Source organism: Artemia franciscana, chromosome 8 (assembly GCF_032884065.1).
Source record: "Artemia franciscana chromosome 8, ASM3288406v1, whole genome shotgun sequence".
Lineage (NCBI taxonomy): Eukaryota > Metazoa > Arthropoda > Branchiopoda > Anostraca > Artemiidae > Artemia > Artemia franciscana.
This window is the reverse complement of record NC_088870.1, coordinates 15,895,503-15,912,068: the sequence shown is the minus strand read 5'-3', so window position 1 is coordinate 15,912,068 and position 16,566 is coordinate 15,895,503. Positions and strand designations below refer to the sequence as shown.

The 16,566-nt window shown below is 37.9% G+C and overlaps 1 protein-coding gene across 1 annotated transcript in view; it reads right to left on the bottom strand.

Annotated features, from left to right (window-relative positions):
* LOC136030049 (uncharacterized) overlaps positions 1-16,566 on the bottom strand; it is a 97,157-nt gene that overhangs the window by 9,125 nt on the left and 71,466 nt on the right. The window contains exon 10 of the mRNA XM_065708670.1: positions 13,545-13,683. Coding sequence (XP_065564742.1) covers positions 13,545-13,683 — 139 coding nt within the window. The remainder of the gene's footprint in view (positions 1-13,544; positions 13,684-16,566) is intronic.

Sequence of the window (16,566 nt, the reverse complement as noted above, 5' to 3'; positions counted from 1 at the left end):
CGTGATCTGTATTCTGACAAAAAACGCGGAATTCCACATTTTTGTATATAGGAGCTTGAAACTTCTATAATAGGGTTTTCTGATACACTGAATCTGATGATGTGTTTTTTGTTAAGATTCTGTGACTTTTAGGGGAGGTTTCCCCCTATTTTCTAAAATAAGGCAAATTTTGTCAGGCTCGTAACTCTTGATAGGTAAAACTAAACTTGACGAAACATATCTATTTAAAATCAGCATAAAATACGATTCTTTAGATGTAACTATTGGTATCAAAAACCCATTTTTTTAGAGTTTCGGGTTACCATTGAGCTGAGTTGCTCCTTATTACAGTTCGTTATCACGACCTGTTTGATTATTAATAGCATGTGTTTTGGCAAGGTCCTTGGACTTTTTTTCCTTATTACTAGCAGAAGTTTTTACGGTACTTGAAACAGGAAAAACCAGTCATTTACGTTTGCTTCTCTATTACCACCTTTGATTGTCATCATTCTTGTTAGAAGCCTGATGAGTTTACCTGCTTACGGACCAAAATGCTATTTCTATATTATCTGGTATTGATTCGGATTATAAATGAATTGGTAGGACTAGTGGGCGGAGTTTTGTTAGTCAGAACCTCTTTGGGGTTTTGAAAAACCAATCCCTTTGAACAATATAAAATCATTTTCTTGTTGTGATTTATTGAAAAATATTTATTTCACTGTGGAAATAACATAATAAAAAGTAAATAGCAGTCATAGTTGATTATATTATTATTAAATAATACTAAACAGTGCCTGCGGTTAAGGGAGTAAGCAAGGTTAGCAGTTGACTTGGTCAGGAATTATGAGTTCAAGAGGGTTGTAGCTTATCCCAATTTATAAGGATTATTTTATAAGTAACTACGCCTGTAATCAATTTATAAGTAACTCCGCCTGCAATCATACAGCTAGTCCCTTGCCTGGAAAAAGGAGGAGGGCTGGTCGGAGGGCTAGTAACCCACCACCGTAAACACCTATTACTCAAGAAACCGCAGCAGATAGCCTCATATTGACTTCTTCTGTGATGACGACTAACGCTCACCCCCGGACAGGACTCTTGAAAACGACCGAGTGTTTTCGTATTGGATACTGGAATATTAGAACAGTTAATCAAGAAGCACAGTCAGGAAAACTCAACAGTGTTATGAGGACCCTTGATAAGTTCCGTATTGACATTGCTGGACATTCTGAGACCAGACTTACCGGTTTTGGTACTTTGAATAGTGAGACATACCATATTTTGTATTCTGGACTTGAAACTAGAGAAGAGGCAGGTCTTGGAATGGCATTAAGTAGTCGGGCCGAAAAATGTTTAGTGGACTGGGAACCTATTAATAAGTGGATCCTTCGTGCTCGCTTTGCCCCTTCTTAGGCCAAATTGACGGTTATTTTTGGGTATGCCCAAGCCAATGATACCTATGATCAACCAAAAGATGATTTTTATCACTTGTTGTCAAATATTGTTGCTAAAGCGCATCGGCACGATATTGTGACCCTGTGTGGGGATTTTAACGCTAAAGTTGAAAGTGATGCCTCCTATGCCCCAGCTATCCATGGTAAGCATGGACTGGGGGAAATCAATGATAATGGCGTACGTTTAATTGACTTCTGTGCGACTCATGAACTTATCGTCAGCGCATCATGGTTCCCTCATAAACAAATACAAAAATATATTTGGAACTCGCTTGATGGTGTAACAAGAAATGAAATAAGCCAAATTTTAATTGCAAAGCACAGGCGACGTTGTTTAGAGGATGTTAGGACCTTTCGAGGTACCGACTGCTATTCCAACCATCAGCTTTGTTGTTGCTAAGTTTAAGCTGAATCTAAAAACTGCCATAAAGCCCCAGTGGTCAGTAAAAACATTTAATGTGAGAAAAGTGCAGGACTCGTATGTATTACAAAAGTAAACATCTACTTTGTCAAATAACTTTTTAATGCTAAGGGACAAGGTGTAAATTGATAATCAATGGGAAAAAATCGTCGAATCCCTGAAAGAGGCGGCAAAAGAAGTTGTGGGTTATAACAGGAAGAAGAAAGAGCAGTGGATACCTGAAAGTACCAGGAATATCATTGATCAAAGGGCAGAAGTCAAAATTCTCGTAGATAGGCATGAGGATAACACGACATGTACTAGAGAATATCTTGATGATCTAAAGGCGCAGTATAAGCGTCTTAATAAACAAGTCGAAACACGGACCAGGAATGAAAAGAGGGTGTACCTCGAAACTATGGCTGATAAGGCTGAAGTAGCCGCCAGGCGGGGAGATAGTCATACTATGTACGCTATAACGAAGGAGCTTGCGGATATTGCGAAGGATTCTTCGATCCAAGTTGAAAACAAAGAAGGCATCTTATTAACCCAGACGGATGACATAATCCGACGCTGGATGGATCATTTCAGTGAGGTATTAAATCAGGTGCCTCCCAAAAATTCTTTAAATATCCCTGAAGATACACTGTTCGATCTTGGAATATATTCCAGACCTCTCTTGCTGAGTGAAGTAAAAGAGGCTCTAAAGACTTTGAAAAACGGAGAGGCAGCCGGCAACGATGGCATATCCCTAGAACTGTTGAAATATAATAGAAGCACCCTAGCAGTCCCCATGTTTGAACTTTTTTCGCGTGTTTGGGATGATGAAAAAGTCCCCAGTGAGTGGTCAAAAGCAGTAATTGTCAAACTCTTCAAAAAAGGACAGAAGAATAAATGTGAAAATTGGAGAGGCATCGCTTTTCAATTAGTTGGTAGCAAGGTTTTGTGCCAAATTATTCTCAATAGAATTCAAAGTAAAGTGGAGAAAGTTCCTAGAGATGAACAACATGGATTCCGCCAAAACAGATCGTGTTGTGACCTAATGTTTAACCTGCTCGAAGAATCTAATTAATGACAAGTTCAACTACTCACATTATTTATAAACTTTCTCAGGGGCTTCGACTCAATACACTGCGATACCATGTGGAAAATTTAAATGCGTTACGGGATCCCGATCAAAATTGTAAATATAATTAAAGCGCCATACATTGATATTATGTGCGCAGTACAAACAGAGGGTGGCCTAACGGAGTGGTTCACCATTCAGTCAGGTGTAAGGCAGGGCTGCATTCTATCGCCATTGTTATTTGCCATAGTCATAGATTTTGTGCTTCACGGATGTAGCTTCAGTGGGGGTCTACAATTAAACCCACTAAGAGAACTTCATGATGGTGTTTTTGCAGACGATATTACACTCTTCGCTTACAAATCAGAAGCTATACAACACAATATAAATGAACTTGGGCGTGTGGCAAATGCTCTTGGACTCTCCATAAACGCTAACAAGACTAATTCAATGTCAAATGCGGTGATTCCTGACTTAGCTGAAGGGCTCTTGGTCAACAATGAGGAAATTGAAGTAGTGAGGGAGATAAAATATATCGGCAGCATTCTTACGCAAGATGCCAATCCTCAAAGAGAAATTTTGTGCCGAATAGCATTGGCTGGCTCTGCCTACAATTGTCTTATAAATGTTTAGACAAATAAAAAATATTCCCAGAAGCTAAAGCTCAGAATTTATAATAGCAATGTCCTCTCCGTCCTTACATATGGCTGTGAAACTTGGAGCATCAGTGCGCAACTAGAAAAACGACTACGGAAATTCGATAATAACTGCCTAAGATCTATTTTGAACAACTATTGGGCGGAGAGAATAAGAAATGATGAGATTTATAGCATGACAAATCATACCCCCATCCTTGATGTCATTAGAAAGCGACTGTGGATGTATTGGGGGCACATGGTGCGAATGGGTGATGGAAGGCTACCACATGACATATGATGTTGGACATCCCCTGGCCTCCGCAAGTCTGGGAGACCCCAAGTGACCGTTGGTAGGATGTTAGAGAAGGAGGCGAAGTTGGCGAGGTATTCGATGGACGAGCTTTGGTCGATGGCTCAATACAGGTCGTCGTGGTGAACCACTGTTGCTGCCTTATGCACCTTCAGGCGTGGGAGGACCTAAGTCTAAGCCTAAGTAAGTTAAAAACCGATGGACCCCTACCTATGGAGCACAGGAAAAACTATAAGAGAACCTACCATCAAACGACAAGGTGAACCATTCCAAAATATAGATTACACAGGTAAATCGAGTTTCTATAAATTGCTGGCGAAATGAATGTATTTTTGGAGATCTTGAGTGTTCTGAGGGCGAAAGAGGTTTTGAAAATGTCTGTGGACATAAACAACACTAATGCCTAGGTCCCATTGTACTAACACTTGTCAATAAAATCAGAATTACTCACGACTACAGCGCCAATTATGTACATTGTACGTAATTTCTCCAGTTAAACTTTCAAGCATACAATTCTTAATTGACAAATCAGGATCGAGATTCAAGATAAAATTTTTTTGAAACTAGAAAACATGGAAGCTTTGAATACCAATTTTTTTATGTGTAGTAGGAGTCTGACAAAAGTGAAGAAGACGTAGTATTAGTAGAGCAGAGTTAGAAACGAATTAGTGTTGGTTTAAACTTTTTAAACAAATTTCTTGCAATTTTAATTTTCCGCTTCTGAAATGCAAATATGGCACTAAAATCAGGAAAAGCATTTCCTTCATACAATTGGGCTTTTTTCTACAGATGTGACTATGGTGTGGCTCGGGCTTAGAGCACATAAGGAATAAATGAGGAAAAGGAGGCAATGTTAGAAAGCGGCAAAATGAACAGAATGAATATCTTTACTTTATTAGTAAGGATCGTGGATACAATGAGCATGTAAAAGTAGAACAGCTGATGTCGGGGATATTTATTTTCAAGTTGGAAAAACTTAGAATAGCAGGCAGATATGTCTTAGAACTAAAATTGGAATACCTGAATCCATGGTAATGAAATTTGTCAAGTACAGCTCTGCAACATGGGTGTCTCGAAAAGTTGAGGAAGAAGATACGCTCCATATTTTCCGAGGGAATTGTCTGAGGTTTGTTTTGGGTGCTCCTTTGTGCGACTATTTATCAAACAATAAGCTCAATGAGATGAGGTTCAGTCTGTATCTTATGGTCATAATGAAAGCAAGATCATAAAAGCTAAGTCGCATTTTATGTACGAAAAATTATGGGTTGCCAACAAATCGTGTTTTTTGGGCAATTCAACGGGGAAAACGAATCTAGACACCAACAAAAAGAAGGGCGTCTTTGAACGAGACAGGTACCCGTCATAAGAAAAGGCTTAGAGCTTCACAACAAGAACTTGTGAAGAAATTTTAGATTTTCTTAGAGCTTTTTACAGAGCAAGAACTTCATAGGAGAGAGTATAGAAAAGTTCTGGACAATGTACGGTCAGGCTGGGAAGTTTCTGGTTAAACAAATTCCCAAATAATATCTAAATTTTGGATGCCAGGTGGGGGGGGCGTCTTGGGTAGGACATTGTACGGTAGAGCATAAACGTTCACGGTTTACTATCCTCAGGGGCTTAGTACTACAATTAGTTGTTGGTAGTAGGAGTAATGAATGATAATCATCAATATAAATACGCAACTTTTTAATAGGACTTTTTAAATAGCAGTTTGCAGCCGTCTAAAATAAATACATTTTCAATTTTATTTCCACCTTTCCATTTTAAACAAAATAAAAACACGTAAATGCCTAAATAACGACTACAGTTACTGGGATATTAAATTCTTTAGATAGAAAAATTTACGGTATTACGGTTGTCAGTGAACCCAGTACGCGCCGTGTATAAAATTACTCCGTGTATGAAAAGGGGCTGTTCCCTTCTCAACGCCCCGCTCTTTACGCTAAAGTTTTCTACTGTTTAATAAAGTAGAATTGATAGAAAGAGTCAAACTTTAGCGCAAAGAGTGGGGCGTTGAGAAGGGAACAGCCCCTTTGAGACACGGAATAATTTCTGTTAAATAAATAATCTGTTAAATAGTAATCTGTTAAATAATAATTAATGTTTTAAGTTTTAATGTCGCTCCTTACTTTCAGTTAAAAAACAAGTGTTTTTTATTTAATTGTGCAAGAGACGGAGTTCAAAAATAATTTTTCACAGAAGTCCTTGAAAAACCATTCACAATTTCTAGATACAATTTTTGTGAAACAAAATATACAGAAGAAATCTTAAACTGGATAAGCTATCCATTAAAAAGAAAAACATTTACATTTTAATATCTAAGGGGAAATTTAACGAGTTTTAATATTTCTTTATAGCTTGCATTTAGTCACCTTTCTACTGGTGCAGGGGTAGTTCCATTTATTCTCAGTTTAATAGTTTAAGTTTTCAAAGTTCCTCTCTTACTCTTTTTTTTTGTTGTCTGATACTGTTCAAGGTTTTTTTTTCTTTTGTTTTCATTTTTCTCTCGCACGGATGGCAGCAGAGAGAAGAAATCCCGGAATGATTGCATTTTTCTCTCAATATTTGTTGACTAGCCGAAGATGCTTCCTAGGTTTCACATGATGGATTTTTTTTGGTGTCTAGGGGCAAAGGAAAAGCAGATTATCCCCGTTTGGGCTGGGAGGATGTCATAAGGAAAGACTTAAGGGATATGAGAACTTCCTGGGAAGGTGTACAGAAAGAGGCTTTCAACAAATTGGGATGGAGGAGGACCGTGCGTAACCGTTTTGGCCTCAGGCAGCTTTGTGCTGCAGTGAATTGTTAGTAGTAGTAGTATGTTACTAATTTGTATGTAGAACATTGTAACATGTAGTATAATACAACATTTATTTGCTCAGTCGCAGTTATGCAAGAAATTTGTACCTTATTGTGGACACTTATCCCCAATTCGGTCGAAATAGTTCTGTTACATGGGATTGACCAATAATAAGGATACAGCTTTCAGAGGGGGGGGGGCTATATAACCAGTTCCACCCTCAAAACCGCGCTAGTGTGCCCTTAGACACGTAAAAAAGCTTTTAACTGTTTAAGGAACAAACATTACTTCTATTATACTACAATTATATGATACAGTATTGTATCAGAGTTCAAAGTGAAAACATCTGTCTAGATCAGATTTTTTGAACTTTGAAATCCAGTGTGCCAAGCCGTTTTTCATGTACTGTCGGAGATAGACTTTGCAGAAGGGAGTGATAGCAAATATTAAGTATCGTAGTACCGGCTGGATTTTTAAATCCTTAAACTGCATGGGATAGGTGATTCAGGTATACGCACCTTCCGCAGATTCTATCTGCCGCGGGATTTATAAATAAATAAATAATAAATATATTCGCAAATTTGATGGTAGGCCGTTAAGCCTCTACAAAACAAAAATCTTAATTTGCATTTCTTCTAAATTTGCATAAGGAGAAAATATCACTTGAATAATATTCATCAACTTCCTTCTTGAATGTCCGTAGGTTTGTGGAGCAGATTACTCTTTCTGGTAAGTTGTTCCAATGCTGAACAACTCGGTTGCCGAAAGTCCATCGGCCCATGTCCTTGTAAAAACGTTCCATACTCACTTTGTACTGATGTCCTCGGAGATGATTTCTATTGAACTGCACGATTCTCTGGGCTGGTACGTTATCATAGGCTCCGTTGCAGAGCTTGTACATTTCAATAAGATCACCACGGTGGAATCTATAGGCGAGGGTTGGGATTTCAAGCTTTCTAAGCCGCTCTTCGTAGGGAAGGAAGCGTAACCTGGGAGAGAATTTAGTTATCCTCCTCTGAACATTTTCGAGAGCATCTATGTCCTTGTTGTAGTATGGTCTTGTAGAAAAATGTCCATACTCAAGAATCGGGCGGACAAGGGACTTATAGAGCGTAGCAAGCATTTTGTCGTCCTCGCACGAGAAGTTTCTTCTGATAATACCAGCAACTTTGGAAGCCTTCTTGACGACAGCTTCATAGTGGCTACTGAAGTTCAGTTCAGAATCCACTAAGATGCCTAGGTCTCTTTCTTCTTTCTAGGTCTCTATAAAGCCAATTCAGGTTCTTTTTAATAACAAAATAAATAACAAAAAGTCCAGAGCCCGGCTGAGAAGACAAATTCGTAATGCACGGGATGGAAAAAACTCCTTTAAATAAATACAACATCCATACTTCACTACATACAATTCATACAAGTGTAATTAAACATATTCTTCCATCAACACTCGGTCAACAACACCACCCGTATAAACGTCCAGCGAAAAAATAATAATAATAATAATAAAACAAGTGATGCCAAGAACCCTGGAGAATGCCCAGGTCCAGTATCATCAAAAACCAGATAAAATGGGAACAAACTTAACATCCCAAAGGCGATCCACATTAACAAACAGTAATTATTCGGCTTATTTATTTAGTTCGTGTGCGGTAAATTATCCGGAAAATAATTATTAACACTAGCTTCTATGGTATGGATTATTTGCGTGTTACTGGTCTTATTAAGATTGTAACTTTGGATTTGCTTATGAAATGGTAAAAACCAACGAATCGGATTCTATGAGCCAATCTGCTACTTAGCTTCAGGCGGATGGGTACCTTGGTGAGTTGATAGTAGTAGTAGTAGTAGTTGTAATCAGCTACTTATGTTTATTCACCCGTGCTGAACTTTTTACAAGTGAAATCTCCGGGCAGGAATTGATGATGACTCTGTTGTTAAACAACCCGTTGTTTTTTTTTTATGAGAATGTTATAAAGAGCGCGAAGCAGAACTCTGGTCTTGTGTCTGTGTTAACCAAATCTCAAGGGGATGAAAAGGTGATCTGGCCTCACTTAGCCATATAAATGATATGCCTTCACTTTTGCGACAATGAACAAGTTAACCTGCGCACTCTTGCTATCATCTCTCCAATGGAAGTACCGGTAATTCCTGCAACAGCTTATTCGAAACTTGCCTCTAAACTAACTTTAGTGGAAACTGCACTAAAGAATATATGTGATAAGGTGACATCTAATGATCTGAACTTTCCATCTCTACCAAATAATAGCCCCCTTCCTTCACAAATTCCTATGATAGTTATGATTTCGAATTTTCCGTCTGATTTGAATGATCCTGCTAAACGCAAACAAGGAATTGACCAAGTTTGCAGGCACGAAGCTGTGCAGAGTATCAACCCCTCTGGCAATAAACTGTTAGTCCGCATTGACAAAATTGCTGCGAAAGATTTTTGTGACGCAATCCCTGGCGTACTGAAGAACTGTCACGTCAAGCTAAATGAACAAAAATACCACGGATTACTGAAGCTTATACAGGAGAACTTGGATCTTGATGTGTTTAAGGGATGTGACGTTGTGATTGTGTGAAACGCATAGGGAAATCGATGGCAGTAAAAGTGACTTTTACAGATGGAATCACACTCTCAAATGCTCGGTGGCTCAGCATAAAAATGGGATATAAAGTGTTCCTAGTTTATATGTTTGCGAGGCCACCACGTTGTTGCTAGAAATGTCAGTCTTCTAATCACACAATATCCCACTATGACAGGTCTGTGAGTTGTTCTTGTTGTGCTGGATAGTACAAATCCCCCAGCTCTCTCCCTTGTCAAGCAGCAAATCTTCTTCGATAGTGCGCGTAGATGAAGATGAACGTGATTATGACCACTAAACCTTAGCTATTACCTTTTCTATGAATCAAACTAGCCGTAATTTGGTAGGCACAAGTGCAAAGAAGAGGTATTACAAAAGGGATTGGTCGAAAGCTAATAATATTTTGTATGTTACTACTCTAGCTGAACTCCTCGCTAATGTCCAAGTCCTATTCTACCTTCTATGCACTGGTGCTCTCATCTCTAGCTCGTTTTGATTTGAATTTCTATTATTACCGTATCATTGAATGCTTAAAACTTGCTAAAGAAGTTGCCATGCCTCTAATCCGATTATGTTCTAATACTTGTAGTTCTATCTGGAAGGAAATTCCTGAAACAAAATCCGACAGAAACCGTTATAAATTGTGGCTGAGGAAGTGGATCACTTGCGGCCGACCAAAGACAGGACAAGTACTTGTTTTAAAAAAGGTCTAAGCTGCATTTTGAACGGTATTTACGCATTGTTTGCTATAACAGCTCTGAGTTTCCAAAAGATGCAGCTCAGTGGAGACGTTTCATCAATTCAACCGCGATGAATTGGTCTGCTGACAGTGGTGTTGGTATTTCTAGTGACGCTTGGCTGAATCATTATAAAGGGATTTTGATGTAATTAATTATAATATGCTTTGTTTTTTCACATATCTTTGCTCTAAACTTTTGCCGAAGAATGTCCAAAAAATATGTTATTCCTGTTTCCCTTGCGACTGTTCTAAATAGTGTAAGGCAACTTAAATCAAAAAGTATGAGCTCCGACGGTATTCGTGTGAATCAGTTGAATTTAGAGTCAGTTGCTTTGATTTCACATTTACAATTATTTTTACAGATATGTTTGTCATCTTCCCTTGTTCCAGATTCATTTTTATGCAGAACTGTGAATTCTACTTTGAAACGCGGAAATGACCCTTTGAATTGCAATTATTATAGACTAATCACAGTTGCCTGCAATCTAAGTTAGGTATTCGAATATATTCTTCTACCACATATCAATACAAACTGCAAGCTTGATGTGAATCAATTTGGATTCAAATCACATGTTGGTTGTCAACATTCTCATCGTCCACTAGATACTCTATTGCAGGATGCTCACACCAGCGGTCAAGAAGTTCACATTTGTACGATTGACGTAACTATGGCATTTGATTCTGTTTGCCATGCCCAGCTTTGGCATTCTCTCGCTGTATCAGGAGTTAGTTCATCGAATTATTTTATTGCTGCGTTTTTGTTATGGTGATTCCTATATTAGACTGAAGATGCAGTCACGTGTTTTTGGAAATATCCCTGTTAGGCTAGGCCTTAGCCAAGGTGGAGTTTTATCCCCATATTTATTCAAAATGTGCATTAATCATTTGGTGACTAATATCAAATCTACCTGTTTTCTAGACTACACCAATATCTTCTACATTGCTTACGCAGATGATGTATTGTTAATTGGCAGAACGAGATCAGGCCTGGTCCACTCAGTTAAACTTGTTTCTCGTCTTTTTTCTAATTAAACAAAAAAAACAACAAGTTTTTAAATAAAAGTAAGGAGCGACATTAAAACTTAAAATACACAGAAATTACACCGTATATGCACGGGGCTTTTCCTCCTCAACGCGTCGCTCTTTACGCTAAAGTTTGACTCTTTCTCTTAACTTTACTTTTTAATACAGTAAAAAACTTTAGCGTAAAGAGCGGGGCGTTGAGGAGGAACAGTCCCTTTTAAATAAAGAGTAATTTCTGAGCGTTTTAAGTTTTAATGTCGCTGCTTACTTTCATTTAAAAAATTCATTTTTTTGTTTAATTTCCGGACGTTTTTGAATTAATGCATGTTTTGATGTTGGCTTATTAAATTTCTGTTCGTTTTAAGTTTTAATGGCGCTCCTTATTTTCAGTTAAAGAAACTTGTTTTTTTATTTAATTTCCGAATGTTTTTGAATTAATGCATGTTTTGATTTTGGCTCTCTGCACACAAATCATTTAAACGAAATTTGCGTATTAATTTTTTTTGGCTAAATGGCTTTCTCATAGTTTTAATCGGAAGATTTTGAGAAAAAAGAAGAGAGGGAGGAGGCCTAGTTGCCCTCCAATTTTTTGATTACTTAAAAAGGCAACTATAACTTTCAATTTTTTACGAGCTTTTCATAAGTAAAAAATATATGTAACTTATGAATTAACTTCCGTAGCGAACTTCTACATTCGTAAGTTTGTATTGCGTATATGAGGGGGCTCACCCCTCGTCGATACCTCGCTCTTTACACTAATGCTTAAATTTTGTCCCCATTCCTTCAGAATAACCCCTGAATCACAAAGGTCGTAGAATAAATAGTTGAAATTAATAAAAATATTTTAGCGTAAAGAGCGAGATATTACGAGGAGTTAAACTCCTCATATGCGTAAAAATTTCTGTTCGTCTCAAGTTTCAATGGTGCTCCTCACTTTCAGTAGAAAAACTTTTCATATTTATTTTTTCATTGTTTTTTTTTAAATAATGCAAGAAAATCCTGCACCCCCTTCATTGAAAGTCTCTTCCACCATGAGAAGTTCCTCCCACGTTACCCCCCCCCCCCAACTCCCCCAAAAAACAAAAACAAAAAATCCTCCTTAAAACGTCTTTACACTTCCCAGTAGTCATTACTATATGTAAACACAGGTCAACGTTTGTAACTTGCAGCCCCTCCCCAGGGACTGCGGGGGAGTAAATCGCCACCAAAGACATAGTTATTAGGTTTTTCGATTATGGTGAATAAAATGGCTATCTCAGAATTTTGATTTGGTGACTTTGGGGAAAAATGAGCGAGGGAGGGGGCCTAGATGCCCTCCAATTTTTTTGATCACTTGAAAAGGGCATTAGAACTTTTAATTTCTGCTAGAATGAGCCCTTTTGCAAAATTCTAGGACCACTGAGTCGATGCGATCAACTCAGGGAAAAAAAAACAAAAAACAAAACAAAAACAAATAAACACGCATCCGTGATTTTTCTTCTGGCAAAAAATGCGAAATTCCACATTTTTGTAGATAGGAGCTTGAAACTTCTACAATAAGGTTCTATGATACGCTGAATCTGATTGTGGGATTTTCGTAAAGATTGTATGCCTTTTAGGGGGTGTTTCACTTTGTTTTCTAAAATGAGGCAAATCTTCTCAGGCTCGTAACTTTTGATGGGTAAGATTAATCTTGATAAAACTTATATATTTAAAATCAGCATTAAAATGCAATTCTTTTGATGTAACTATTGGTATCAAAATTTCATTTATTTTAGAGCTTCTGTTACTATTGAGCCGGGTCGCTCCTTACTACAGTTCGTTACCACGAACTGTCTGATATTGGATTAACCCTGAATGTATATAAATGTGAGTACCTGCATTCAATGTAAAATCACCAGCTACATTTTTTGCACTGCCATGTGGATTTTCTTCAATTCGATGTGCGAATGTTATTAAGTGGCTTGGTATTCACATTTGCTTTACGTTCTCTGGGCTCCGTGTAAAAGTTCTTGTCGACATTAAACAAAAGAATCAGACAGGCTACGGGAAAATCGTCGCTAATCGTGTTTGTTACTCAAGTCGAGCACTCGCCTGTCTTTATAGTATATTTTGCACCCACTCCGTTTTATTTATGTCTGGTATGTATCCAATGCTCCAGAAGAAGCAACTAAAATCAATTCGAGTGATGTACTTTCGGTACCTGAAGTACCTACTTTATTTCCCTAATTCTTACCGTAATCATGCCATTGTTAGTAATACGGTGCTACTGATATTACAGAGTCATTCAAAAGATTAAACACTGTTTTAGCCGATAATGCTGTTTTTTAAGGTTGTTTCCACTCGTTAATTAGATTGTTTTGCCATTATTAATTGTGCATTCTTTCTGTGTATATTGAATTTTCTTCACGTTTCTTTTTTCCTAATACTCCGCTTATGTTTTGCTGTTTTGTAGCAGGTTAAAAATAGATTATTAAATGTTATTAAACTGGAAATGATTAGCCTCAAACCCCTTAAAAACAAAAGAAAGCTTGATTTTCCTACATGGAATGATTACCACAAAATTAAGGTTAAACCTACCTGGTTTTTTGACAATATATCCCCTTGGTAATTCCCCACTTCTGTCATCAGGAACACCAATGACTGCAGCGTCAAGAACAGCAGGGTGAGATCGAAGGAGGTCTTCCAACTCATTTGGGGCTACTTGAAGTCCCTTCACCTGGATAAAGTATGGACCATAGAGCAATAATAGAGTTGAAACGAGAAAATTTTTATTGCAATTAGTGCAGCAGCGTTTAACAAACCATTCACGGTGATGAACGACATTTAGAGAAACCATTGTCAATAATTATCATAACACTAATAAAATACAAAAGTTTAAAAACTGTTTCACGCCTAAAACTGCTAGTGTTAGGCTAGAAAGTTGGAAGGCATTTTCCTGCTGGAGAATGCCGAACATCAGGACCTTAAAAATCCTTAAGATCTCTAACTGTGATAGTGACAGACAATAGCTTTTCCCTAATCTAGGTCTATGTGAAAATATTATAGAGAGAGAGAGTGAAGTTTTTACTGGCAACTGAACTGCAGAAAGGCTAATTGAGAGATCTGAAGCCAAATAAAAACTGTAAAAAGTAAAAGAGGGACTTTGGGAAATTCCTATAGTAACAGTTTAACGGTGTTACTTAAAAGGGGCCTAATTTATAGGTCGTGATTTATAACCATCCTAGCTGTCAGTGCCAGTTGCCGAAAGAACAAAAAAGCATCAAACATACATACATACATCCAAAGGATATTTATTTTCATGCTTGATTCAAACATGTTAACCACATCAATTTTAAGTTTACGCAGCAAAAACTATTTTCATAAGAAAATTCGCCAAAATTGAGAAAAAAAGGAAAAGCTTTGGCTTAGAAGCTTTGGCTTAGAACACTTTTATTCTCAAATTTACGTGCTGTCTTCCACCTCTGGTATTTTGAAATATTAGTATGAGAAAAACAATACTCAGAACGAGAAGATCATTCCTCAAAAGCTTGCAATGTAGGATTTTAATTTGACTGATATTTAAATAAATGAATCTGTACTTTGCTAAAACATCTCGTTATATCGTTCTATCACGGCTTCACTTCAAATCCCTTTACTGTTGTTAACAATTTCTCAATTAAATATTAAATAATTCCTCCCATAAAAACTTCCCTTTGATACAAATCTCATTGCTATTAATCTACCAATAGAATCGTTTAGGGATAAATACAGAATAATCTTTTGGTGTCACAAGAGTGCTTTTGTTTATACGGAAGCACTCGGAAGGAGAGGACCAAGCATTTCCCCAACACCCCTTTTTCATCCACGAGCTCATTACTATTAATATAACAATAAAACAATTTGTGAATACATAAGGATCAGGCCTATGGCTTCAAACGCTCGTAAAACTCTTTTAACACTCAAAACTTGTAACATCAAATTACTTTTGATGAGCTTTGGCTACTTGAACGCTCTTTATATAATTTGGTACTTTTCACGACTTATTAGTAGTAGTGGTAGTAGACAGGTTTAACGCAAAAACTTGACAGCTGTCGCTGATTTGTGTTTCTTTACAACATATACAAAATCAAGCTACACTTGTAAATATAAATAAAACTATAAGTATTAACTCTTATTATACATTTTGACGAAAACCGGGACGAAAGAATTACCATATCGGTTTGTTCTTGCTTTAACGGGAACTAACTTATCTTGCTTTCTCGTTCTTGATGGTAGAGGTTGATCAGGTAGAATGTCACAGTGCTGAGATTTAGAAAGCAAGTACTTTCCGAAACTCATTATCAGAGTTTCGTATCGGTTTTGGAGTGACGGCAGTCCTAGCACTTCCAGAGCCTTTTCGTAGGGGATGTCACGGCGGCCCAAGATGATTGATACCGCTCGCTTCTGAACCGATTCAAGCTCCTGACAAAGATACACTGTTCTCAGTACTGAGGGCACCCAAACAGGACACGCATATTCCAGAATGGGGCGGACATACGCTATGTATGCATACTTAATACTCTCTGTGTTTGCACTGAACCTACGCATACCGTTTAAAGTCTGTAGACTAGCGTTTGCACTTTTAACCACGTTTTCAATATGTGTGGCAAAGCTGAAGTCATTGGAAAAAGTAACTCCAAGGATCTTGATACTATTTGCTAGAGAGAATGGAGCATTTGGCTCCATAACATCACTTTTTAGCGGGTTAAAGCGCACTATCTTCGACTTGTTCACATTAATCTCAAGATTTAGCTCCGCGCACTCTTTTGTGAAAACACTCTAAAAATTTGAACTGATCTGTGGCGTCACAACTCCGTTTTGTACTAAATATTTCAGGATAAATGACAGGTCATCCATGAACTTGTAGCGGTCGTCATAGTCAGCTATGAGGAAGTTAATTACAGACAAGAATACAATAGCTGCAAGCTTAGTGCCCTGAGGGGCTCCACAGGTGGATGAGGACCATTCGGAATTGGTGTCACCTTCGTAGAGAGCAAACACACGATGAATCCTCTGACTGAGAAAGTCCAACACGAGCGTAAGAGTCTTTTTCTTAGCCCCCATTAGCTTGAGATTAAGGGCAGCTCCAATGTGATTGATTAGATCAAATGCCTTTCGGAAATCTATGGCACCAAGGTCTACAAAACTGTGACCTTCTTCGAGCCAGTTAAGGAGACTATCGTACATCCTCACTAGGTACACTGAGGTATTACAGTCTTTCAGTCCGCCTTATTGTCTCTGGTCGATAGATCCCTGGATTTGATCAAGTAAGACCCTCATGATAAAGGTCTCGGCCACTTTCGCCAGGCATGGTGTTTGTGAAATAGGTTTAAGTTCGTCACAGCTCTTAGGGCTGGTAACCTTCGGAATTACTCTAACGTAACCTTTCTTCTAAACAGCTGGAAAGATCCCTATACGAAAGCAAAGGTTTATCAGCACTGAGAGTGGTTTCGCAATGAAAGGGGCGTATTCTCGAATCAGTTTGGGTGGAAGTTCGTCTGGATAAGCTGAACAGTTTACTTTCACCTTCATCAGGGTCTTATAGGTTGTCATCTCATCGATAACAACTTCACCTTCATCT